The sequence below is a fragment of the Mustelus asterias genome, unplaced genomic scaffold (genome assembly GCF_964213995.1).
Source record: "Mustelus asterias unplaced genomic scaffold, sMusAst1.hap1.1 HAP1_SCAFFOLD_3409, whole genome shotgun sequence".
Taxonomy (NCBI): Eukaryota; Metazoa; Chordata; class Chondrichthyes; order Carcharhiniformes; family Triakidae; genus Mustelus; species Mustelus asterias.
In genome coordinates this window covers 4,916-30,508 of record NW_027593354.1, presented here as the reverse complement: position 1 = coordinate 30,508, position 25,593 = coordinate 4,916, and the positions used below count along the sequence as shown (strand labels likewise).

The window sequence follows — 25,593 nt, the reverse complement described above, 5'->3', positions numbered from 1 at the left end:
CGCACAACCTCAAACAGACCATTGTCCGCAGCAAACTACCCAGCCTTCAGGAGAACAGTGACCACGACACCACACAATTTTTTACCCTTTAAATAATCGTCCATTTTGCTGTTATTCCAACCAAAATGGCTGACCTCACATTTACCAACATTGTACCCCATCTGCCAGACCCTCGCCCACTCACTTAGACTATCTACATCCCTCTGCACACTTTGCTCTGCCACTCATCTTAATGTCATCTACGAACTTTGACACACTACACCTGGTCCCCAACTCCAAATCATCGACGTAGGATGTGGCAACAATAATCTCTCCCTCAACGTTAACAAAACGAAGGAGATGGTCATCGACTTCAGGAAGCGTAAAGGAGAACATGCCCCTGTCTACATCAACGGGGACGAAGCAGAAAGGGTCGAGAGCTTCAGGTTTTTAGGTGTCCAGATCACCAACAACCTGTCCTGGTCCCCCCCATGCTGACACTATAGTTAAGAAAGCCCCACCAACGCCTCGACTTTCTCAGAAGACTAAGGAAATTTGGCATGTCTGCTACGACTCTCACCAACTTTTACAGATGCCCCATAGAAAGCATTCTTTCTGGTTGTATCACAGCTTGGTCTGGGGCTCCTGCTCTGCCCAAGACCACAAAAGGTCATGAATGTAGCCCAATCCATCACGCAAACCAGCCTCCCATCCATTGACTCTGTCTACACTTCCCGCTGCCTCGGGGAAAAGCAGCCAGCATAATTAAGGACCCCCCACGCACCCCGGACATTCTCTCTTCCACCTTCTTCCGTCGGGAAAAGGATACAAAAGTCTGAGGTCACGTACCGACCGACTCAAGAACAGCTTCTTCCCTGCTGCTGCTGTCAGACTTTTGAATGGACCGACCTCGCATTAAGTTGATCTTTCTCTGCACCCTAGCTATGACTGTAACACTACATTCAGCACCCTCTCCTTTCCTTCTCTATGAACGGTATGCTTTGTCTGTATAGCGTACAGGAAGTACCATGGAAAATAGGTGCAGGAGGAGGCCATTCAGCCCTTTGAGCCTGCCCCAACATTCAATAGGATCATGGCTGATCATGCACTTCCAGTATCCCTCTCCCACTTTCCCTCCAAACTCTCTTGATACCTGTTGCCACAAGGGCCACATCCAGCTCCTATTTTGTTATCCATCCGTGGGACACGGGTGTCCCCGGCTGGTCCAGCATTTATTGCCCATCCCTAGTTGCCCTTGGAGGGTAGTTGAGAGACAACCACATTAGCTGTGTGGCTCTGGAGTCACATGTAGGCCAGACCGGGGTAAGGACGGCAGATTTCCTTCCCTAAAGGGAACCAGATGGGTTTCTCCGACAATGGGTCATCAGTAGATTCTTAATCCCAGATATTTTTTTATTGAATTCAAATTCCACCATCTGCCGCGGGCGGGATTCGAACCCGGGACCCCCCAGAACATTAGCTGAGTTGCTGGATTAATCACCTCCCCCCTCTTGAGTATATCTAACGAACTGGCCCCAGTAGCTTTCTTTGGGAGAGAATGCCACAGGTTCACAACTCTCTGACTGAAGAAGCTCTTCCTCATCTCAATCCTGGATGGCTTGTGCCTTATTCTTAAGACTGTGACTCCTAGTTCTGGACTCCCCCCACCATCGGGAACATTCTTCCCACGTCTGGTCTGTCCAGTCCCATCAGGAATTTGATATGTTTCTATTAGATCCCCTCTAATTCCTCTAAATTCCGGTGTGTACAAGGCCAGTTCATCCGATCCCTGTTCATCGATCTCTATGAATCTCAGATTCCCCCCCCCCCCCCCCCCCCGAGATCTCACCAAGATTGTTACTTGAATGGGTGTAAATTGAGAGAGGCGGATACTCAGCGAGACCTTGGAGTCCTCGTGCATCAGTCGCTGAAAGTAAGCGCCCAGGTACAGCAGGCAGTAAAGAACGCAAATGGTATGTTGGCCTTCATAGCGAGAGGATTTGAGTATTGGGATAGGGATGTTTTGCTGCAATTGTACAGGGCGTTGGTGAGGCCACACCTGGAGTATTGTGTGCAGTTTTGGTCTCCTTATCTGAGGAAGGATGTCCTTGCTATAGAGGGAGCGCAGCGAAGGTTTACCAGGCTGATCCCTGGGATGGCAGGTCTGTCATATGAGGAGAGACTAAGTCGGTTAGGATTATATTCACTGGAGTTTAGAAGAGTGAGAGGGGATCTCATAGAAACTTCTAAAATTCTAACAGGGTTAGACAGGGTAGATTCAGAAAGAATGTTCCCGATGGTGGGGGGAGTCCAGAACTAGGGATCATAGTTTTTATTGGTAGAGGGATTGAGTTTCGGAGCCAGGAGGTCATGCTGCAACTGTACAAAACTCTGGTGTGGCCGCATTTGGAGTATTGCGTACAGTTCTGGTCGCCGCATTATAGGAAGGATGTGGAAGCGTTGGAAAGGGTGCAGAGGAGATTTACCAGAATGTTGCCTGGTATGGTGGGAAAATCGTATGAGGAAAGGCTGAGGGGCTTGAGGCTGTTTTCGTTAGAGAGAAGAAGGTTAAGAGGTGACTTAATAGAGGCATACAAGATGATCAGAGGATTAGATAGGGTGGATAGTGAGAGCCTTTTTCCTCGGATGGTGATGGCTAGCACGAGGGGACATAGCTTTAAATTGAGGGGTGAGAGATATAGGACAGATGTCAGAGGTAGGTTCTTCACTCAGAGAGTAGTAAGGGCGTGGAATGCCCTGCCTGCAGCAGTAGTGGACCCGTCAACATTAAGGGCATTTAAATGTTCACTGGATAAACATATGGATGATATTGGAATAGTGTAGATTAGAGGGGCTTTAGATTGGTTTCACTGGTCGGTGCAACATCGAGGGCCGAAGGGCCTGTACTGCGCTGTAATGTTCTATAGTTTGAGGATAAGGGGGTAAACCTTTTAGGACTGAGGTGAGGAGAGATTTCTTCACCCAGAGGGCGGTGAATGTGTGGAATTCACTCCCACAGAAAGTAGTTGAGGTCAAAACGTTGTGTGATTTCAAGGAGGAATTAGATATCGCTCTTGGGGCTAAAGGGATCGGTAAGTCACATTGCAGTTTTATAGAACCTTAGTTAGGCCGCACTTGGAATATAGTGTTCAATTCTGGTCGCCACACTACCAGAAGGATGTGGAGGCTTTGGAGAGGGTACAGAAAAGATTTACCAGGATGTTGCCTGGTATGGAGGGCATTAGCTATGAGGAGAGGTTGGAGAAACTTGGTTTGTTCTCACTGGAGCGACGGAGGTTGAGGGGAGACCTGATAGAAGTCTACAAGATTATGAGAGGCATGGACAGAGTGGATAGTCAGAAGCTTTTTCCCCAGGGTGGAAGAGTCAATTACTAGGGGGCACAGGTTTAAGGTGCGAGGGGCAAGGTTTAAAGGAGATGTACGAGGCAAGTTTTTTTACACAGAGGGTGGTGGGTGCCTGGAACTCGCTGCCGGGGGAGGCAGTGGAAGCGGATACGATAGTGAGTTTTAAGGGGCGTCTGGACAAATACATGAATAGGATGGGAATGGAGGGATACGGTCCCCGGAAGGGTAGGGGGTTTTAGTTCAGTCGGGGCAGCATGGTCGGTGCAGGCTTGGAGGGCCGGAGGGCCTGTTCCTGTGCTGTAATTTTCTTTGATATAGCTGGGGGGGGGGCGGGGGGAGATCAGGATATTGAATTGGATGATCAGCCATGATCAGAATGGGTAGCACAGTGGTTAGCACTGCTGCTTCACAGCGCTAGGGACCCGGGTTCGATTCCCGGCTTGGGTCACAGTCTGTGCGGAGCCTGCACGTTCTCCCCGTGTCTGCGTGGGTTTCCTCCGGGTGCTCCGGTTTCCTCCCACAATCCGAAAGATGTGTGGGTTAGGGTGGATTGGCCATGCTAAATTGTCCCTTAGTGTCCAAAGATGTGTGGGTTAGGGTGGATTGGCCGTGCTAAATTGTCCCTTAGTGTCCAAAGATGTGTAGGTTAGGGTGGATTGGCCATGCTAAATTGTCCCTTAGTGTCCAAAGATGTGCAGGTTAGGTGGAATGGCCATGCTAAATTGTCCCTTAGTGTCCAAAGATGTGTAGGTTAGGTGGATTGGCCATGCTAAATTGTCCCTTAGTGTCCAAAGATGTGTAGGTTAGGGTGGATTGGCCGTGCTAAATTGTCCCCTTAGTGTCCAAAGATGTGTAGGTTAGGGGGATTGGCCATGCTAAATTGCCCCTTAGTGTCCAAAGATGTGTAGGTTAGGGGGATTGGCCATGCTAAATTGCCCCTTAGTGTCCAAAGATGTGTAGGTTAGGGGGATTGGCCATGCTAAATTGTCCCTTAGTGTCCAAAGATGTGTGGGTTAGGTGGATTGGCCATGCTAAATTGTCCCTTAGTGTCCAAAGATGTGTAGGTTAGGTGGATTGGCCATGCTAAATTGTCCCTTAGTGTCCAAAGATGTGTAGGTTAGGGGGATTGGCCATGCTAAATTGTCCCTTAGTGTCCAAAGATGTGTAGGTTAGGGTGGATTGGCCATGCTAAATTGTCCCTTAGTGTCCAAAGATGTGCTGGTTAGGGAGGATTGGCCGTGCTAAATTGTCCCTTAGTGTCAGGGGTATTAGCAGGGTAGATATGTGGGGTTACGGGGATAGGTTGCGATCGTGCTCGGCGCGGACTCGATGGACCGAGTCGCCTCCTTCTGCACTTGCGGGATTCTGTTCGGTGAAAACGAATGGCGGCGAAGACACGATGGGCCGAATGGCCTCACCCTGCACCGTTTCTATCCCCGATTTCGCCCCAAACACGTCCCTCCGCCGGGGCAAAAATCCATCACGTTCCTCCCTCCCTTCCGTTCTGGAGACGGGTTCACTGAGTCTCTCTGTCTCCCCAAAGATGCTGTCCAGACCTGCTGAGCTTCTCCTGCCTTTTACTAGGAACAGACCGGGATTCAGCATCGCTCTTCATGTTAAAATAAGCCACCAGTCTCGCCAGTTCCTGGTCACACGGTGAGAAAAATGTCATCCATTTAATAGCTGAATACAGGGGAGACACACACACACACACACAGACAGACAGACAGACACACACAGACAGACAGACACCGGTTCCTCACGGACATACACATCGCTCTCCCTCCCTGTAAACTCTCCGCAGTTACAGCATCAACAGTCCGGGGACCCAAGGGTCGAAGGTGTAAGGGTGCTGGACACCTGACCCCAGTGGGAAGACACTGACGCGGGCGCAGAAACATACTCAGACGGCGGGAGGGGCCCCCCTGGACCTCACAGGCCGATGGTGTAGGACCTGCCGGTGGGGTTGTGAATGGCGGAACATTCTGGAGCCGTCACGGCCCACTCGTACCACACCTTCTTGGCGTTGGCGCACCTCCAAAAGCGGGCGCAGACCGAATCCCCCGCCTTCACGGAGATGGGTTGCTGCGGTCGCGGAGAGAGAGAGAGAAAGGAAACGCATTGTGAGAAACTCTCAAACTGTACACCCCCCCTGAACGCTTGATAGGGAACAGTGTAGAGGGAGCTTTACTCTGTATCTAACCCCGTGCTGTACCTGTCCTGGGAGTGTTTGATGGGGGACAGTGTAGAGGGAGCTTTACTCTGTATCTAACCCCGTGCTGTACCTGTCCTGGGAGTGTTTGATGGGGACAGTGTAGAGGGAGCTTTACTCTGTATCTAACCCCGTGCTGTACCTGTCCTGGGAGTGTTTGATGGGGGACAGTGTAGAGGGGGCTTTACTCTGTGTCTAACCCCGTGCTGTACCTGTCCTGGGAGTGTTTGATGGGGACAGTGTAGAGGGAGCTTTACTCTGTATCTAACCCCGTGCTGTACCTGTCCTGGGAGTGTTTGATGGGGACAGTGTAGAGGGAGCTTTACTCTGTATCTAACCCCGTGCTGTACCTGTCCTGGGAGTGTTTGATGGGGGACAGTGTAGAGGGAGCTTTACTCTGTATCTAACCCCGTGCTGTACCTGTCCTGGGAGTGTTTGATGGGGGACAGTGTAGAGGGAGCTTTACTCTGTATCTAACCCCGTGCTGTACCTGTCCTGGGAGTGTTTGATGGGGGACAGTGTAGAGGGAGCTTTACTCTGTATCTAACCCCGTGCTGTACCTGTCCTGGGAGTGTTTGATGGGGACAGTGTAGAGGGAGCTTTACTCTGTATCTAACCCCGTGCTGTACCTGTCCTGGGAGTGTTTGATGGGGACAGTGTAGAGGGAGCTTTACTCTGTATCTAACCCCGTGCTGTACCTGTCCTGGGAGTGTTTGATGGGGGACAGTGTAGAGGGAGCTTTACTCTGTATCTAACCCCGTGCTGTACCTGTCCTGGGAGTGTTTGATGGGGGACAGTGTAGAGGGAGCTTTACTCTGTATCTAACCCCGTGCTGTACCTGTCCTGGGAGTGTTTGATGGGGACAGTGTAGAGGGAGCTTTACTCTGTATCTAACCCCGTGCTGTACCTGTCCTGGGAGTGTTTGATGGGGGACAGTGTAGAGGGAGCTTTACTCTGTATCTAACCCCGTGCTGTACCTGTCCTGGGAGTGTTTGATGGGGGACAGTGTAGAGGGAGCTTTACTCTGCATCTAACCCCGTGCTGTACCTGTCCTGGGAGTGTTTGATGGGGGACAGTGTAGAGGGAGCTTTACTCTGTATCTAACCCCATGCTGTACCTGTCCTGGGAGTGTTTGATGGGGACAGTGTAGAGGGAGCTTTACTCCGTATCTAACCCCGTGCTGTACCTGTCCTGGGAGTGTTTGATGGGGGACAGTGTAGAGGGAGCTTTACTCTGTATCTAACCCCGTGCTGTACCTGTCCTGGGAGTGTTTGATGGGGGACAGTGTAGAGGGAGCTTTACTCTGTATCTAACCCCGTGCTGTACCTGTCCTGGGAGTGTTTGATGGGGACAGTGTAGAGGGAGCTTTACTCTGTATCTAACCCCGTGCTGTACCTGTCCTGGGAGTGTTTGATGGGGGGACAGTGTAGAGGGAGCTTTACTCTGTATCTAACCCCGTGCTGTCCCTGTCCTGGGAATGTTTGATGGGGACAGTGTAGAGGGAGCTTTACTCTGTATCTAACCCCGTGCTGTACCTGTCCTGGGAGTGTTTAATGGGGGACAGTGTCGAGGGAGCTTTACTCTGTATCTAACCCCGTGCTGTACCTGTCCTGGGAGTGTTTGATGGGGGGACAGTGTAGAGGGAGCTTTACTCTGTATCTAACCCCGTGCTGTACCTGTCCTGGGAGTGTTTGATGGGGGACAGTGTAGAGGGAGCTTTACTCTGTATCTAACCCCGTGCTGTACCTGTCCTGGGAGTGTTTGATGGGGGGACAGTGTAGAGGGAGCTTTACTCTGTATCTAACCCCGTGCTGTACCTGTCCTGGGAGTGTTTGATGGGGGACAGTGTAGAGGGTGAACTCACCTTCAGTGGGAAGAGGATGGGAAACCAGGAGTACATTCCCGGCGAGTGGTTCTCTGGCCGGATACCTGAACACACAAAGATCATCAAAATGTCAAACACGCGGTAAATCTCTGACTTCCAACAACAACCCCGTAGCCCCAGCAGAAAACCATCGAGAAATGATAGGGACCATTGGGATTGTGGACAGTGGGAGTGAACGGGAAGGGGTTTGGGATTGGGATTGTGGACAGTGGGAGTGAACGGGAAGGGGATTGGGATTGTGGACAGTGGGAGTGAACGGGAAGGGGATTGGGATTGTGGACAGTGGGAGTGAACGGGAAGGGGTTTGGGATTGTGTACAGTGGGAGTGAACGGGAAGGGGTTTGGGATTGTGTACAGTGGGAGTGAACGGGAAGGGAATTGGGATTGTGTACAGTGGGAGTGAACGGGAAGGGGATTGGGATTGGGGTTGTGTACAGTGGGAGTGAACGGGAAGGGGATTGGGATTGTGTACAGTGGGAGAGAACGGGAAGGGGATTGGGATTGTGGACAGTGGGAGTGAACGGGAAGGGGTTTGGGATTGTGTACAGTGGGAGTGAACGGGAAGGGGTTTGGGATTGTGTACAGTGGGAGTGAACGGGAAGGGAATTGGGATTGTGTACAGTGGGAGTGAACGGGAAGGGGATTGGAATTGGGGTTGTGTACAGTGGGAGTGAACGGGAAGGGGATTGGGATTGTGTACAGTGGGAGAGAACGGGAAGGGGATTGGGATTGTGTACAGTGGGAGTGAACGGGAAGGGGTTTGGGATTGTGTACAGTGGGAGTGAACGGGAAGGGGATTGGGATTGTGTACAGTGGGAGTGAACGGGAAGGGGTTTGGGTCCATTGGGATTGTGTACAGTGGGAGTGAACGGGAAGGGGATTGGGATTGTGTACAGTGGGAGTGAACGGGAAGGGGTTTGGGTCCATTGGGATTGTGTACAGTGGGAGTGAACGGGAAGGGGTTTGGGATTGTGTACAGTGGGAGTGAACGGGAAGGGGATTGGGATTGTGTACAGTGGGAGTGAACGGGAAGGGGTTTGGGATTGTGTACAGTGGGAGTGAACGGGAAGGGGTTTGGGATTGGGATTGTGTACAGTGGGAGTGAACGGGAAGGGGTTTGGGTCCATTGGGATTGTGTACAGTGGGAGTGAATGGGAAGGGGTTTGGGATTGGGATTGTGCACAGTGGGAGTGAATGGGAAGGGGTTTGGGTCCATTGGGATTGTGTACAGTGGGAGTGAATGGGAAGGGGTTTGGGATTGGGATTGTGTACAGTGGGAGTGAATGGGAAGGGGTTTGGGATTGGGATTGTGTACAGTGGGAGTGAACGGGAAGGGGTTTGGGATTGGGATTGTGTACAGTGGGAGTGAACGGGAAGGGGATTGGGATTGTGTACAGTGGGAGTGAACGGGAAAGGGTTTGGGATTGTGTACAGTGGGAGTGAACGGGAAGGGGATTGGGATTGTGTAGAGTGGGAGTTAACAGGAAGGGGTTTGGGATTGGGATTGTGTACAGTGGGAGTGAACGGGAAGGGGATTGGGATTGTGGACAGTGGGAGTGAACGGGAAGGGGATTGGGATTGTGTGCAGTGGGAGTGAACGGGAAGGGGATTGGGATTGTGTGCAGTGGGAGTGAACGGGAAGGGGATTGGGATTGTGTACAGTGGGAGTGAACGGGAAGGGGATTGGGATTGTGTACAGTGGGAGTGAACGGGAAGGGGATTGGGATTGTGTGCAGTGGGAGTGAACGGGAAGGGGATTGGGATTGTGTACAGTGGGAGTGAACGGGAAGGGGATTGGGATTGTGTACAGTGGGAGTGAAGGGGAAGGGGATTGGGATTGTGTACAGTGGGAGTGAACGGGAAGGGTATTGGGATTGTGTGCAGTGGGAGTGAACGGGAAGGGGATTGGGATTGTGTACAGTGGGAGTGAACGGGAAGGGGATTGGGATTGTGTACAGTGGGAGTGAAGGGGAAGGGGATTGGGATTGTGTACAGTGGGAGTGAACGGGAAGGGGATTGGGATTGTGTACAGTGGGAGTGAACGGGAAGGGGATTGGGATTGTGTACAGTGGGAGTGAACGGGAAGGGGATTGGGATTGTGTACAGTGGGAGTGAAGGGGAAGGGGATTGGGATTGTGTACAGTGGGAGTGAACGGGAAGGGTATTGGGATTGTGTACAGTGGGAGTGAAGGGGAAGGGGATTGGGATTGTGTACAGTGGGAGTGAACGGGAAGGGGATTGGGATTGTGTACAGTGGGAGTGAACGGGAAGGGGATTGGGATTGTGGACAGTGGGAGTGAACGGGAAGGGGATTGGGATTGTGTACAGTGGGAGTGAACGGGAAGGGGATTGGGATTGTGTAGAGTGGGAGTGAACGGGAAGGGGATTGGGATTGTGTACAGTGGGAGTGAACGGGAAGGGGATTGGGATTGTGTACAGTGGGAGTGAACGGGAAGGGGATTGGGATTGTGTAGAGTGGGAGTGAACGGGAAGGGGATTGGGATTGTGTCGAGTGGGAGTGAAGGGGAACGGGATTGGGATTGTGTACAGTGGGAGTGAAGGGGAAGGGGATTGGGATTGTGTACAGTGGGAGTGAAGGGGAAGGGGATTGGGATTGTGTAGAGTGGGAGTGAACGGGAAGGGGATTGGGTCCATTGGGATTGTGTACAGTGGGAGTGAACGGGAAGGGGTTTGGGTCCATTGGGATTGTGTACAGTGGGAGTGAACGGGAAGGGGATTGGGATTGTGTAGAGTGGGAGTGAACGGGAAGGGGATTGGGATTGTGTGCAGTGGGAGCGAACGGGAAGGGGATTGGGATTGTGTAGAGTGGGAGTGAACGGGAAGGGGATTGGGATTGTGTACAGTGGGAGTGAACGGGAAGGGGATTGGGATTGTGTGCAGTGGGAGCGAACGGGAAGGGGATTGGGATTGTGTAGAGTGGGAGTGAACGGGAAGGGGATTGGGATTGTGTAGAGTGGGAGTGAACGGGAAGGGGATTGGGATTGTGTGCAGTGGGAGTGAACGGGAAGGGGATTGGGATTGTGTAGAGTGGGAGTGAACGGGAAGGGGATTGGGGTTGTGTACAGTGGGAGTGAATGGGAAGGGGATTGGGATTGTGTACAGTGGGAGTGAACGGGAAGGGGATTGGGATTGTGTAGAGTGGGAGTGAACAGGAAGGGGATTGGGATTGTGTACAGTGGGAGTGAACGGGAAGGGGATTGGGATTGTGGACAGTGGGAGTGAACAGGAAGGGGATTGGGATTGTGTACAGTGGGAGTGAACGGGAAGGGGATTGGGATTGGGATTGTGTACAGTGGGAGTGAACGGGAAGGGGATTGGGATTGTGTACAGTGGGAGTGAACGGGAAGGGGATTGGGATTGTGTAGAGTGGGAGTGAACAGGAAGGGGATTGGGATTGTGTAGAGTGGGAGTGAACGGGAAGGGGATTGGGATTGTGTACAGTGGGAGTGAACGGGAAGGGGATTGGGATTGTGGACAGTGGGAGTGAACAGGAAAGGGTTTGGGATTGTGTACAGTGGGAGTGAACGGGAAGGGGATTGGGATTGTGTAGAGTGGACCCCCTGTCACTTGTTCCCCGGTGCTGCTTTCACTGTGCCCTGTCCTCCGAGGAACACATTCTGTTCTCTCTCCTTAATGCTACTATTAACACTCCCTCTGTCCTATGTCAAAAAAAGATAGAAGCAGATTACTGCGGATGCTGGAATCTGAAACCAAAAGGGAAAACGCTGGAAAATCTCAGCGTGTCTGGCAACTTCTGTCAGGAGAGAAAAGAGCTGACGTTTCGAGTCCAGGTGACCCTTTGTCAAAGCTAAAAGGCAAAGTGGGAGATATTTATACTGCAGGGTGAGGGAATGAAAGATGAGTCATAGCCACAGAAACAAGGGAAAAGGCTTCTACTGGCAGCTCATCGAGGGAATAGAAGGTGTGAATGGCCAAACTTTCATTTGATTTGTCACATGTATTAACATACAGTGAAAAGTATTGTTCCTTGCGCACTATACAGACAAAGCATACCGTTCATAGAGAAGGAAAGGAGAGGGTGCAGAATGTAGTGTTACAGTCATAGCCAGGGTGTAGAGAAAGATCAACTCAATGCGAGGTCGGTCCATTCAAAAGTCTGACAGCAGCAGCAGGGAAGAAGCTGTTCTTGAGTGGGTCGGTACGTGACCTCAGACTTTTGTATCTTTTTCCCGACGGAAGAAGATGGAAGAGAGAATGTTCGGGGTGCGTGGGGTCCTTAATTATGCCGGCTGCTTTTCCCCGAGGCTGCGGGAAGTGTAGACAGAGTCAATGGATGGGAGGCTGGTTTGCGTGATGGATTGGGCTACATTCACGACCCTTTTGTAGTTCCTTGCGGTCTTGGAGGCTATGCCCCCATCATTCTAGTTTCACCCGCCAGTGGAAACAACTTCCCTGCTTCTATCTTATCGATTCCCTTCATAATCTTATATGTTTCTATAAGATCTCCCCTCATTCTTCTGAATTCCAGTGAGTATCGCCCCAGTCTACTCAGTCTCTCCTCATAAGCCAACCCTCTCAACTCCGGAATCAACCGAGTGAATCTCCTCTGCACCCCCTCCAGTGCCAGTAGATCCTTTCTCAAGTAAGGAGACCAAAACTGTACACAGTAACTCCAGGTGTGGCCTCACCAGCACCTTATACAGCTGCAACATAACCTCGCTGTTTTTAAACTCCATCCCTCTCGCAATGAAGGACACAATTCCATTTGCCGCCTTCTTAATTACCTGCTGCACCTGCAAACCAACTCCTTGAGATTCCTGCACAAGGACACCCAGGTCCCTCTGCACAGCAGCATGCTGCAATTTTTTACCATTTAAATAATAGTCCATTTTGCTGCTATTCCTACCTCACACTGGGTGTTGACATCGTTCTATCAACCTCTCCTTCGCTCCGACCGCTTTATCGCTGCCCCAAAACCTCCAGCCCCACCCCGTCCAACGATAAATCCCGTCACGTCTCTGACAAATTTGATTGAGTTTTTTGAAGGGGTAACCAAGAAGGTCGATGAGGGCAGTGCAGTCGATGTTGTCGACACGGACTTTAGCAAGGCCTTTGACAAGGTACCGCATGGTAGGTTGGTTGCATAAGGTTAAATCTCACAGGATCCAGGGTGAGGTAGCCAAATGAATACAAAATTGGCTTCTTGACAGAGGGTGGTTGTAGAGAGTTGTTTTTCAAACTGGAGGCCTGTGACCAGCGGTGTGCCTCAGGGATCAGTGCTGGGTCCACTGTTATTTGTCATTTATATTAATGAATTGGATGAGAATATAGGAGGCATGGTTAGTAAGTTTGCAGATGACACCAAGATTGGATCTTGATCAATTGGGCCAGTGGGCTGACGAATGGCAGATGGAGTTTAATTTAGACAAATGCGAGGTGATGCATTTTGGTCGCTCGAACCAGGGCAGGACTTACTCAGTTAATGGTCGGGCGTTGGGGAGAGTTACAGAACAACGAGATCTCGGGGCACAGGTTCATAGCTCCTTGAAAGTGGAGTCACAGGTGGACAGAGTGGTGAAGAAGGCATTCGGCATGCTTGGTTTCATCGGTCAGAACATTGAATACAGGAGTTGGGACGTCTTGTTGAAGTTGTACAAGACATTGGTAAGGCCACACTTGGAATACTGTGTACAGTTCTGGTCACCCTATTATAGAAAGGATATTATTAAACTAGAAAGAGTGCAGAAAAGATTTACTCGGATGCTACCGGGACTTGATGGATTGAGTTATAAGGAGAGGCTGGATAGACTGGGACTTTTTTCTCTGGAGCGTAGGAGGCTGAGGGGTGACCTTATAGAGGTCTATAAAATAATGAGGGGCACAGATCAGCAAGATAGTCAATATCTTTTCCCAAAGGTAGGGGAGTCTAAAACTAGAGGGCATAGGTTTAAGGTGAGAGGGGAGAGAGACAAAAGGGTCCAGAGGGGCAATTTTGTTCACACAGAGGGTGGTGAGTGTCTGGAACGAGCTGCCAGAGGCAGTAGTAGAGGCGGGTACAATTTTATCTTTTAAAAAGCGTTTAGACAGTTACATGGGTACGATGGGTATAGAGGGATATGGGGCAAACGCGGGCAATTGGGACTAGCTTAGGGGGTTAAAAAAAAGGGGCGGCATGGACAAGTTGGGCCGAAGGGCCTGTTTCCGTGCTGTAAACCTCTCTGACTCATACGGACTTTGGTCGGATCGGGAAAGGCATCCTTAACGATGAAAAGCCAAGCAGAGATAAGGTCGGAGGGATCAGCGACTGCCGGCTCGGCGGAAGCTTCCACAACTTACTCAGGGTCACCTTCTTGTACAGGATGGTCTCGAAATAACCCGCAAAGCCGTGCAGAACCGTGTTGAGGTTCATTTTGAAGTCCAGGGTCTGGTAGCGGTTGTTGTCACTCAAACCTGCAGCCGGGGAGGGGCAGAATCGGCAGGGTCACACCATGGGGTTAAAGCTCATAGCGCCCGTGTGGGGTCTGGCCACCGCCTCATTCGATTGGGTTCCAATCTCCCCTTGGGTCCCAGTCTCCCCCTGACCCCCTTGGGTCCCAGTCTCCCCCCGTCCTCCTTGGGTCCCAGTCTCCCCCTGTCCTCCTTGGGTCCCAGTCTCCCCCCCCCGTCCCCCTTGGGTCCCAGTCTCCCCCTGTCCTCCTTGGGTCCCAGTCTCCCCCTGTCCTCCTTGGGACCCAGTCTCCCCTTGGGTCCCAGTCTCCCCCCGTCCCCCTTGGGTCCCAGTCTCCCCCCGTCCTCCTTGGGTCCCAGTCTCCCCCTGTCCTCCCTGGGTCCCAGTCTCCCCCTGGGGTCCCAGTCTCCCCCTGTCCTCCTTGGGTTCCAGTCTCCCCCTGTTCCCCCTTGGGTCCCAGTCTCCCCCTGTTCCCCCTTGGGTCCCAGTCTCCCCCTGTTCCCCCTTGGGTCCCAGTCTCCCCCTTGGGTCCCAGTCTCCCCCTGTCCCCCTTGGGTCCCAGTCTCCCCCTGTCCTCCTTGGGTCCCAGTCTCCCCCTGTCCCCCTTGGGTCCCAGTCTCCCCCTGTCCCCCTTGGGTCCCAGTCTCCCCCTGTCCCCCTTGGGTCCCAGTCTCCCCCTGTCCCCCTTGGGTCCCAGTCTCCCCCTGTCCCCCTTGGGTCCCAGTCTCCCCCTGTCCCTCTTGGGTCCCAGTCTCCCCCTGTCCCCCTTGGGTCCCAGTCTCCCCCTGTCCCCCTTGGGTCCCAGTCTCCCCCTGTCCTCCTTGGGTCCCAGTCTCCCCCTGTCCCTCTTGGGTCCCAGTCTCCCCCTGTCCCCCTTGGGTCCCAGTCTCCCCCTGTCCTCCTGGGGTCCCAGTCTCCCCTGGGGTCCCAGTCTCCCCCTGTCCCTCTTGGGTCCCACTCTCCCTCTGTCCCCTTGGGTCCCAGTCTCCCCCTGGGGTCCCAGTCTCCCCCTGGGGTCCCAGTCTCCTCCTGTCCTCCTTGGGTCCCAGTCTCTGCGTCCTCTTTGGGTCCCAGTCTCCTCCTGTCCCCCTGGGGTCCCAGTCTCCCCCTGTCCCCCTTGGGTCCCAGTCTCCCCCTGTCCCCCTTGGGTCCCAGTCTCCCCCTGGGGTCCCAGTCTCCCCCTGGGGTCCCAGTCTCCTCCTGTCCTCCTTGGGTCCCAGTCTCCTCCTGTCCTCCTTGGGTCCCAGTCTCCCCCTGTCCTCCTTGGGTCCCAGTCTCCTCCTGTCCTCCTTGGGTCCCAGTCTCCCCCTGGGGTCCCAGTCTCCCCCTGTCCCCCTTGGGTCCCAGTCTCCTCCTGTCCTCCTTGGGTCCCAGTCTCCCCCTGGGGTCCCAGTCTCCTCCTGTCCTCCTTGGGTCCCAGTCTCCCCCTGGGGACCCAGTCTCCTCCTGTCCTCCTTGGGTCCCAGTCTCCCCCTGTCCCCCTGGGGTCCCAGTCTCCTCCTGTCCTCCTTGGGTCCCAGTCTCCTCCTGTCCTCCTTGGGTCCCAGTCTCCCCCTGTCCCCCTGGGGTCCCAGTCTCCTCCTGTCCTCCTTGGGTCCCAGTCTCCTCCTGTCCTCCTTGGGTCCCAGTCTCCCCCTGTCCCCCTGGGGTCCCAGTCTCCTCCTGTCCTCCTTGGGTCCCAGTCTCCCCCTGTCCTCCTTGGGTCCCAGTCTCCCCCTGTCCTCCTTGGGTCCCAGTCTCCCCCTGTCCTCCTTGGGTCCCAGTCTCCCCCTGTCCTCCTTGGGTCCCAGTCTCCCCCTGGGGTCCCAGTCTCCTCCTGTCCTCCTTGGGTCCCAGTCTCCCCCTGGGTTTCAGTCTCTCGCCCCGCTCCCCCAGGTTCGAATCCCCCCTCACCCCCAGGCTCCAGTTCCCTCCCTCCTAGCCCTCTCCCCGGGGGTCCAGTCCCCTCCCCCGCACCTACCTTTATTCGGATGCTGGAAGGTGAAGCAGGGCTGAGGGCTGGCGAGCTGGTGGAAATTGTGTAGCCTGACCACGTAGGGCATCTCAAACTGAGCCTGCGAGAGAGAGGGGGGGGGGGGGGGGAGAGAGAGAGAGGGGGGGGGGACGGGGAGGGGGGAGAGAGGGGGGGGGGACGGGGAGGGGGGAGAGAGGGGGGGGACGGGGAGGGGGGAGAGAGGGGGGGACGGGGAGGGGGGGACGGGGAGGGAGGAGAGAGGGGGGGCGGGGAGGGGGGAGCGAGGGGGGACGGGGAGGGGGGAGCGAGGGGGGGACGGGGAGGGGGGAGAGAGGGGGGGACGGGGAGGGGGGAGAGAGGGGGGGGGACGGGGAGGGGGGAGAGAGGGGGGGACGGGGAGAGAGGGGGGGACGGGGAGGGGGGAGAGAGGGGGGGGACGGGGAGGGGGAGAGAGGGGGGGACGGGGAGGGGGGGACGGGGAGGGAGGAGAGAGGGGGGGCGGGGAGGGGGGAGAGAGGGGGGGCGGTGAGGGGGGGAGGGGGGGAGAGAGGGGAAGGTGAGGGGGAGAGAGGGGAGTGCGGGGAGGGGGGAGAGAGGGGGGGACGGGGAGAGAGGGGGGACGGGGAGGGGGGGGCGGGGAGGGGGGAGAGAGGGGAGGGCGGGGAGGGGGGAGCGGGGAGGGAGGAGAGAGGGGGGGGGCGGGGAGGGAGGAGAGAGGGGGGGGCGGGGAGGGGGGAGAGAGGGGGGGGCGGGGAGGGGGGAGAGAGGGGGGGGCGGGGAGGGGGGAGAGAGGGGGGGGCGGGGAGGGGGGAGAGAGGGGGGGGCGGGGAGGGGGGAGAGAGGGGGGTCGGGGAGGGGGAGAGAGGGGGGGCGGGGAGGGAGGAGAGAGGGGGGGGCGGGGAGGGGGGAGAGAGGGGGGGGCGGGGAGGGGGGAGAGAGGGGGGGCGGGGAGGGGGGAGAGAGGGCGTGCGTGGAGGGGGGAGAGAGGGGGGGGGGAGGGGGGAGGGGGGGCGGGGAGGGGGGAGAGGGGGGGGGACGGGGAGGGGGGAGAGAGGGGGGGACGGGGAGGGGGGAGAGAGGTGGGGGACGGGGAGGGGGGATAGAGGGGGGGGAAGGGGGGGAGTGGGGAGGGGGGAGAGAGAGGAGGGAGGGGGGGGGGGGGGGGGGAGGGGGTCAGAATCAGACAGACGGGGGAACAAAGCAATCACAATCAGAGACAGAGATCCCAGTGTGGAATCAGGCCATTCTGCCCCTCCACATTGCGACAGCCGCTTGGAAGAATGGACAGTCCGGCACAGGAACAGGCCGTTCGGCCCAACAAGCCTGTACCAACTCCCCGTATCCCGAGAGAGAGAGAGACCCAGCGAGAGAGGGAGAGAGACCCAGCGAGAGAGGGAGAGAGACCCAGCGAGAGAGGGAGAGAGACCCAGCGAGAGAGGGAGAGAGACCCAGCGAGAGAGGGAGAGAGACCCAGCGAGAGAGGGAGAGAGACCCAGCGAGAGAGGGAGAGAGACCCAGCGAGAGAGGGAGAGAGACCCAGCGAGAGAGGGAGAGAGACCCAGCGAGAGAGGGAGAGAGACCCAGCGAGAGAGGGAGAGAGACCCAGCGAGAGAGGGAGAGAGACCCAGCGAGAGAGGGAGAGAGACCCAGCGAGAGAGGGAGAGAGACCCAGCGAGAGAGGGAGAGAGACCCAGCGAGAGAGGGAGAGAGACCCAGCGAGAGAGGGAGAGAGACCCAGCGAGAGAGGGAGAGAGACCCAGCGAGAGAGGGAGAGAGACCCAGCGAGAGAGGGAGAGAGACCCAGCGAGAGAGGGAGAGAGACCCAGCGAGAGAGGGAGAGAGACCCAGCGAGAGAGGGAGAGAGACCCAGCGAGAGAGGGAGAGAGACCCAGCGAGAGAGGGAGAGAGACCCAGCGAGAGAGGGAGAGAGACCCAGCGAGAGAGGGAGAGAGACCCAGCGAGAGAGGGAGAGAGACCCAGCGAGAGAGGGAGAGAGACCCAGCGAGAGAGGGAGAGAGACCCAGCGAGAGAGGGAGAGAGACCCAGCGAGAGAGGGAGAGAGACCCAGCGAGAGAGGGAGAGAGACCCAGCGAGAGAGGGAGAGAGACCCAGCGAGAGAGGGAGAGAGACCCAGCGAGAGAGGGAGAGAGACCCAGCGAGAGAGGGAGAGAGACCCAGCGAGAGAGGGAGAGAGACCCAGCGAGAGAGGGAGAGAGACCCAGCGAGAGAGGGAGAGAGACCCAGCGAGAGAGGGAGAGAGACCCAGCGAGAGAGGGAGAGAGACCCAGCGAGAGAGGGAGAGAGACCCAGCGAGAGAGGGAGAGAGACCCAGCGAGAGAGGGAGAGAGACCCAGCGAGAGAGGGAGAGAGACCCAGCGAGAGAGGGAGAGAGACCCAGCGAGAGAGGGAGAGAGACCCAGCGAGAGAGGGAGAGAGACCCAGCGAGAGAGGGAGAGAGACCCAGCGAGAGAGGGAGAGAGACCCAGCGAGAGAGGGAGAGAGACCCAGCGAGAGAGGGAGAGAGACCCAGCGAGAGAGGGAGAGAGACCCAGCGAGAGAGGGAGAGAGACCCAGCGAGAGAGGGAGAGAGACCCAGCGAGAGAGGGAGAGAGACCCAGCGAGAGAGGGAGAGAGACCCAGCGAGAGAGGGAGAGAGACCCAGCGAGAGAGGGAGAGAGACCCAGCGAGAGAGGGAGAGAGACCCAGCGAGAGAGGGAGAGAGACCCAGCGAGAGAGGGAGAGAGACCCAGCGAGAGAGGGAGAGAGACCCAGCGAGAGAGGGAGAGAGACCCAGCGAGAGAGGGAGAGAGACCCAGCGAGAGAGGGAGAGAGACCCAGCGAGAGAGGGAGAGAGACCCAGCGAGAGAGGGAGAGAGACCCAGCGAGAGAGGGAGAGAGACCCAGCGAGAGAGGGAGAGAGACCCAGCGAGAGAGGGAGAGAGACCCAGCGAGAGAGGGAGAGAGACCCAGCGAGAGAGGGAGAGAGACCCAGCGAGAGAGGGAGAGAGACCCAGCGAGAGAGGGAGAGAGACCCAGCGAGAGAGGGAGAGAGACCCAGCGAGAGAGGGAGAGAGACCCAGCGAGAGAGGGAGAGAGACCCAGCGAGAGAGGGAGAGAGACCCAGCGAGAGAGGGAGAGAGACCCAGCGAGAGAGGGAGAGAGACCCAGCGAGAGAGGGAGAGAGACCCAGCGAGAGAGGGAGAGAGACCCAGCGAGAGAGGGAGAGAGACCCAGCGAGAGAGGGAGAGAGACCCAGCGAGAGAGGAGAGAGACCCAGCGAGAGAGGGAGAGAGACCCAGCGAGAGAGGGAGAGAGACCCAGCGAGAGAGGGAGAGAGACCCAGCGAGAGAGGGAGAGAGACCCAGCGAGAGAGGGAGAGAGACCCAGCGAGAGAGGGAGAGAGACCCAGCGAGAGAGGGAGAGAGACCCAGCGAGAGAGGGAGAGAGACCCAGCGAGAGAGGGAGAGAGACCCAGCGAGAGAGGGAGAGAGACCCAGCGAGAGAGGGAGAGAGACCCAGCGAGAGAGGGAGAGAGACCCAGCGAGAGAGGGAGAGAGACCCAGCGAGAGAGGGAGAGAGACCCAGCGAGAGAGGGAGAGAGACCCAGCGAGAGAGGGAGAGAGACCCAGCGAGAGAGGGAGAGAGACCCAGCGAGAGAGGGAGAGAGACCCAGCGAGAGAGGGAGAGAGACCCAGCGAGAGAGGGAGAGAGACCCAGCGAGAGAGGGAGAGAGACCCAGCGAGAGAGGGAGAGAGACCCAGCGAGAGAGGGAGAGAGACCCAGCGAGAGAGGGAGAGAGACCCAGCGAGAGAGGGAGAGAGACCCAGCGAGAGAGGGAGAGAGACCCAGCGAGAGAGGGAGAGAGACCCAGCGAGAGAGGGAGAGAGACCCAGCGAGAGAGGGAGAGAGACCCAGCGAGAGAGGGAGAGAGACCCAGCGAGAGAGGGAGAGAGACCCAGCGAGAGGGAGAGAGACCCAGCGAGACAGGGAGAGATACCCAGCGAGAGAGGGAGAGAGACCCAGCGAGAGAGGGAGAGAGACCCAGCGAGAGAGGGAGAGAGACCCAGCGAGAGAGGGAGAGAGACCCAGCGAGAGAGGGAGAGAGACGCAGCGAGAGAGGGAGAGAGACCCAGCGAGAGAGGGAGAGAGACCCAGCGAGAGAGGGAGAGAGACCCAGCGAGAGAGGGAGAGAGACCCAGCGAGAGAGGGAGAGAGACCCAGCGAGAGAGGGAGAGAGACCCAGCGAGAGAGGGAGAGAGACCCAGCGAGAGAGGGAGAGAGACCCAGCGAGAGAGGGAGAGAGACCCAGCGAGAGAGGGAGAGAGACCCAGCGAGAGAGGGAGAGAGACCCAGCGAGAGAGGGAGAGAGACCCAGCGAGAGAGGGAGAGAGACCCAGCGAGAGAGGGAGAGAGACCCAGCGAGAGGGAGAGAGACCCAGCGAGAGAGGGAGAGAGACCCAGCGAGAGAGGGAGAGAGACCCAGCGAGAGAGGGAGAGAGACCCAGCGAGAGAGGGAGAGAGACCCAGCGAGAGAGGGAGAGAGACCCAGCGAGAGAGGGAGAGAGACCCAGCGAGAGAGGGAGAGAGACCCAGCGAGAGAGGGAGAGAGACCCAGCGAGAGAGGGAGAGAGACCCAGCGAGAGAGGGAGAGAGACCCAGCGAGAGAGGGAGAGAGACCCAGCGAGAGAGGGAGAGAGACCCAGCGAGAGAGGGAGAGAGACCCAGCGAGAGAGGGAGAGAGACCCAGCGAGAGCGGGAGAGAGACCCAGCGAGAGAGGGAGAGAGACCCAGCGAGAGAGGGAGAGAGACCCAGCGAGAGAGGGAGAGAGACCCAGCGAGAGAGGGAGAGAGACCCAGCGAGAGAGAGAGAGAGAGACCCAGCGAGAGAGAGAGAGACCCAGCGAGAGAGAGAGAGAGAGACCCAGCGAGAGAGAGAGAGAGAGACCCAGCGAGAGAGAGAGAGAGAGACCCAGCGAGAGAGGGAGAGAGACCCAGCGAGAGAGGGAGAGAGACCCAGCAAGAGAGAGGGAGATCCAGCGAGAGAGAGAGGGACACAGGGAGAGAGAGACACAGAGAAAGTTGGCTTATGAGGAGAGACTGAGTAGACTGGGGCTACACCTATTGGAATTGAGAAGAATGAGGGGAGATCTTATAGAAACATATAAGATTATGAAGGGAATAGATAAGATAGAAGCAGGGAAGTTGTTTCCACTGGCGGGTGAAACTAGAACTAGGGGGCATGGCCTCAAAATAAGGGGGAGCAGATTTAGGACTGAGTTGAGGAGGAACTTCTTCACACAAAGGGTTGTGAATCTGTGAAATTCCCGGCCCAGTTGAGGCTCCCTCATTGAATGTTTTTAAGGCAAGGATGGATAGATTTTTGAACAGTGAAGGAATTAAGGGTTATGGTGAGCGGGCGGGTAAGTGGAGCTGAGTCCACGAAAAGATCAGCCATGATCTTATTGAATGGTGGAGGGAGTGGGACCGGGCGGGAGTGGGGCAGGGCGGGAGTGGGGCAGGGCGGGAGTGGGGCAGGGCGGGAGTGGGGCAGGGCGGGAGTGGGGCAGGGCGGGAGCGGGACCGGGCGGGAGCGGGACCGGGCGGGAGCGGGACCGGGCGGGAGCGGGACCGGGCGGGAGCGGGACCGGGCGGGAGCGGGACCGGGCGGGAGCGGGACCGGGCGGGAGCGGGACCGGGCGGGAGCGGGACCGGGCGGGAGCGGGACCGGGCGGGAGCGGGACCGGGCGGGAGCGGGACCGGGCGGGAGCGGGACCGGGCGGGAGCGGGGCAGGGCGGGAGCGGGACCGGGCGGGAGCGGGACCGGGCGGGAGCGGGACCGGGCGGGATTGGGGCAGGGCGGGAGTGGGGCAGGGCGGGAGTGGGACAGGGCGGGAGTGGGACAGGGCGGGAGTGGGACAGGGCGGGAGTGGGGCAGGGCGGGAGTGGGACAGGGCGGGAGTGGGACAGGGCGGGAGTGGGACAGGGCGGGAGTGGGGCAGGGCGGGAGTGGGGCAGGGCGGGAGTGGGGCAGGGCGGGAGTGGGACAGGGCGGGAGTGGGGCAGGGCGGGAGTGGGACAGGGCGGGAGTGGGACAGGGCGGGAGTGGGACAGGGCGGGAGTGGGACAGGGCGGGAGTGGGACCGGGCGGGAGTGGGACCGGGCGGGAGTGGGACCGGGCGGGAGTGGGACAGGGCGGGAGTGGGACAGGGCGGGAGTGGGACAGGGCGGGAGTGGGACAGGGCGGGAGTGGGACCGGGCGGGAGTGGGACAGGGCGGGAGTGGGACAGGGCGGGAGTGGGACAGGGCGGGAGTGGGACAGGGCGGGAGTGGGGCAGGGCGGGAGTGGGACAGGGCGGGAGTGGGACAGGGCGGGAGTGGGACAGGGCGGGAGTGGGGCAGGGCGGGAGTGGGACCGGGCGGGAGTGGGACAGGGCGGGAGTGGGACAGGGCGGGAGTGGGACAGGGCGGGAGTGGGACAGGGCGGGAGTGGGGCAGGGCGGGAGTGGGGCAGGGCGGGAGTGGGACAGGGCGGGAGCGGGACCGGGCGGGAGCGGGACCGGGCGGGAGCGGGAGCGGGCGGGAGCGGGACCGGGCGGGAGCGGGACCGGGCGGGAGCGGGACCGGGCGGGAGCGGGACCGGGCGGGAGTGGGACCGGGCGGGAGCGGGACCGGGCGGGAGCGGGACCGGGCGGGAGCGGGCGGGAGTGGGGCAGGGCGGGAGCGGGACCGGGCGGGAGCGGGACCGGGCGGGATTGGGACAGGGCGGGAGTGGGACAGGGCGGGAGTGGGGCAGGGCGGGAGTGGGACAGGGCGGGAGTGGGACAGGGCGGGAGTGGGGCAGGGCGGGAGTGGGGCAGGGCGGGAGTGGGACAGGGCGGGAGTGGGACAGGGCGGGAGTGGGACAGGGCGGGAGTGGGGCAGGGCGGGAGTGGGACAGGGCGGGAGTGGGACAGGGCGGGAGTGGGGCAGGGCGGGAGTGGGACAGGGCGGGAGTGGGACAGGGCGGGAGTGGGACAGGGCGGGAGTGGGACAGGGCGGGAGTGGGGCAGGGCGGGAGTGGGACAGGGCGGGAGTGGGACCGGGCGGGAGTGGGACAGGGCGGGAGTGGGGCAGGGCGGGAGTGGGACAGGGCGGGAGTGGGACAGGGCGGGAGTGGGACAGGGCGGGAGTGGGACAGGGCGGGAGTGGGACAGGGCGGGATTGGGACAGGGCGGGAGTGGGACCGGGCGGGATTGGGACCGGGCGGGAGTGGGACCGGGCGGGAGTGGGACCGGGCGGGATTGGGACAGGGCGGGATTGGGACAGGGCTGTCGGGCCGTTCCGCCCTCACAGGCCTAGCCGCCGGCGGGGAAACCCCTCACTTTTGGTGCACCAAAAAAGTTTCTTTGTTGGTTAAAAAGAAAAAGGAGGCTTATGTTCGGATGAGACGTGAGCACTCGGGTAGTGCACTAGAAAGCTTTAGATTGGCTAAGAGGGAGTTGAAGAGCGAGCTTAGAAGGGCTAAAAGGGGACATGAGAAGACTTTGGCGGATAGGGTTAAAGAGAATCCTAAGGCGTTCTATAGGTATGTCAAGAACAGAAGGTTGGTTAGGGCAAGTTTAGGGCCAGTTATAGATGGCAGAGGGAAGTTATGTGTGGAACCGGAGGAGATTGGTGAAGCATTGAACCAATATTTCTCTTCGGTGTTCACGCAAGGGGACATGAATATAGCTGGAGGACGACACTGGGTTGCAAGGGAGTAGAATAGACAGTATTACAGTTGATAAGGAGGATGTGCAGGATATTCTGGAGGGTCTGAAAATAGATAAATCCCCTGGTCCGGATGGGATTTATCCAAGGATTCTCTGGGAGGCAAGAGAAGTGATTGCAGAGCCTCTGGCTCTGATCTTCAGGTCGTCGTTGGCCTCTGGTATAGTACCAGAAGATTGGAGGTTAGCGAATGTTGTCCCATTGTTTAAGAAGGGGAACAGAGACTTCCCCGGGAATTATAGACCGGTGAGTCTCACTTCTGTTGTCGGCAAGATGTTGGAAAAAATTATAAGGGATAGGATTTATAGTTATTTGGAGAGTAATGAATTGATAGGTGATAGTCAGCATGGTTTTGTGGCAGGTAGGTCGTGCCTTACTAACCTTATTGAGTTTTTTGAGAAAGTGACCAAGGAGGTGGATGGGGGCAAGGCAGTGGACGTGGTATATATGGATTTTAGTAAGGCGTTTGATAAGGTTCACCATGGTAGGCTTCTGCAGAAAATGCAGATGTATGGGATTGGGGGTGATCTAGGAAATTGGATCAGGAATTGGCTAGCGGATAGGAAACAGAGGGTGGTGGTTGATAGTAAATATTCATCATGGAGTGCGGTTACAAGTGGTGTACCTCAGGGATCTGTTTTGGGGCCACTGCTGTTTGTAATATTTATTAATGATCTGGATGAGGGTATAGTTGGGTGGATTAGCAAATTTGCTGATGACACCAAAGTCGGTGGTGTGGTAGACAGTGAGGAAGGGTGTCGTAGTTTGCAGGAAGACTTAGACAGGTTGCAAAGTTGGGCCGAGAGGTGGCGGATGGAGTTTAATGCGGAGAAGTGTGAGGTAATTCACTTTGGTAGGAATAACAGATGTGTTGAGTATAGGGCTAACGGGAGGACTTTGAATAGTGTGGAGGAGCAGAGGGATCTAGGTGTATGTGTGCATAGATCCCTGAAAGTTGGGAATCAAGTAGATAAGGTTGTTAAGAAGGCATATGGTGTCTTGGCGTTTATTGGTAGGGGGATTGAATTTAGGAGTCGTAGCGTTATGTTGCAACTGTACACAACTCTGGTGCGGCCGCACTTGGAGTACTGTGTGCAGTTCTGGTCCCCACATTACAGGAAGGATGTGGAGGCTTTGGAGAGGGTGCAGAGGAGGTTTACCAGGATGTTGCCTGGTATGGAGGGGAGATCCTATGAGGAGAGGCTGAGGGATTTGGGATTGTTTTCGCTGGAAAGGCGGCGGCTAAGAGGGGATCTTATTGAAACATATAAGACGATTAGAGGTTTAGATAGGGTGGATAGTGATAGCCTTTTTCCTCTGATGGAGAAATCCAGCACGAGGGGGCATGGCTTTAAATTGAGGGGGGGTAGTTATAGAACCGATGTCAGGGGTAGGTTCTTTACCCAGAGGGTGGTGAGGGATTGGAATGCCCTGCCAGCATCAGTAGTAAATGCGCCTAGTTTGGGGGCGTTTAAGAGATCCGTAGATAGGTTCATGGACGAAAAGAAATTGGTTTAGGTTGGAGGGTCACAGTTTTTTTTTTTAACTGGTCGGTGCAACATCGTGGGCCGAAGGGCCTGTTCTGCGCTGTAATGTTCTATGTTCTATGTTCACTCACCTCGGGGTCCCGGTCCTTCTCCCGACAGGCGCGCACCTCGTTGTAGAGCTTGGAGGAGGAGATGGGGGCCAGGAACGAGGTGTATTCCGAGGGGATGCTCACTCCGTCCTCTGCAGGGGAGGAAGAGGGAACGCGTCAGTGGAACGGAGGCAGCGCCGCCGAGGCCCCGAGCCCGATATAACACACGGAGCGGGGAGGAGAGGGGGCTCCATCTCTCCCCCGGACACACACACGGAGGGGGGAGGAGAGGGGGCTCCATCTCTCCCCCGAGACACACACACGGAGCGGGGAGGAGAGGGGGCTCCATCTCTCCCCCGGACACACACACGGAGCGGGGAGGAGAGGGGGCTCCATCTCTCCCCCAGACACACACACGGAGCGGGGAGGAGAGGGGGCTCCA

At 57.3% G+C, this 25,593-nt stretch overlaps 1 protein-coding gene across 1 annotated transcript; it reads right to left on the bottom strand.

Moving 5' to 3' along the window:
* Positions 1-5,001: 5,001 nt before the first annotated feature.
* LOC144490539 (protein arginine N-methyltransferase 5-like) lies at positions 5,002-25,303 on the bottom strand (the record flags this gene model as incomplete). The annotated part of the gene is made up of 5 exons (XM_078208265.1): positions 5,002-5,430; positions 7,422-7,486; positions 13,761-13,874; positions 15,833-15,926; positions 25,194-25,303. Coding segments are annotated over 5 exons (536 nt in total), but the record flags the coding sequence as incomplete, so codon positions are not given.
* Between the last annotated feature and the right edge of the window lie 290 nt (positions 25,304-25,593).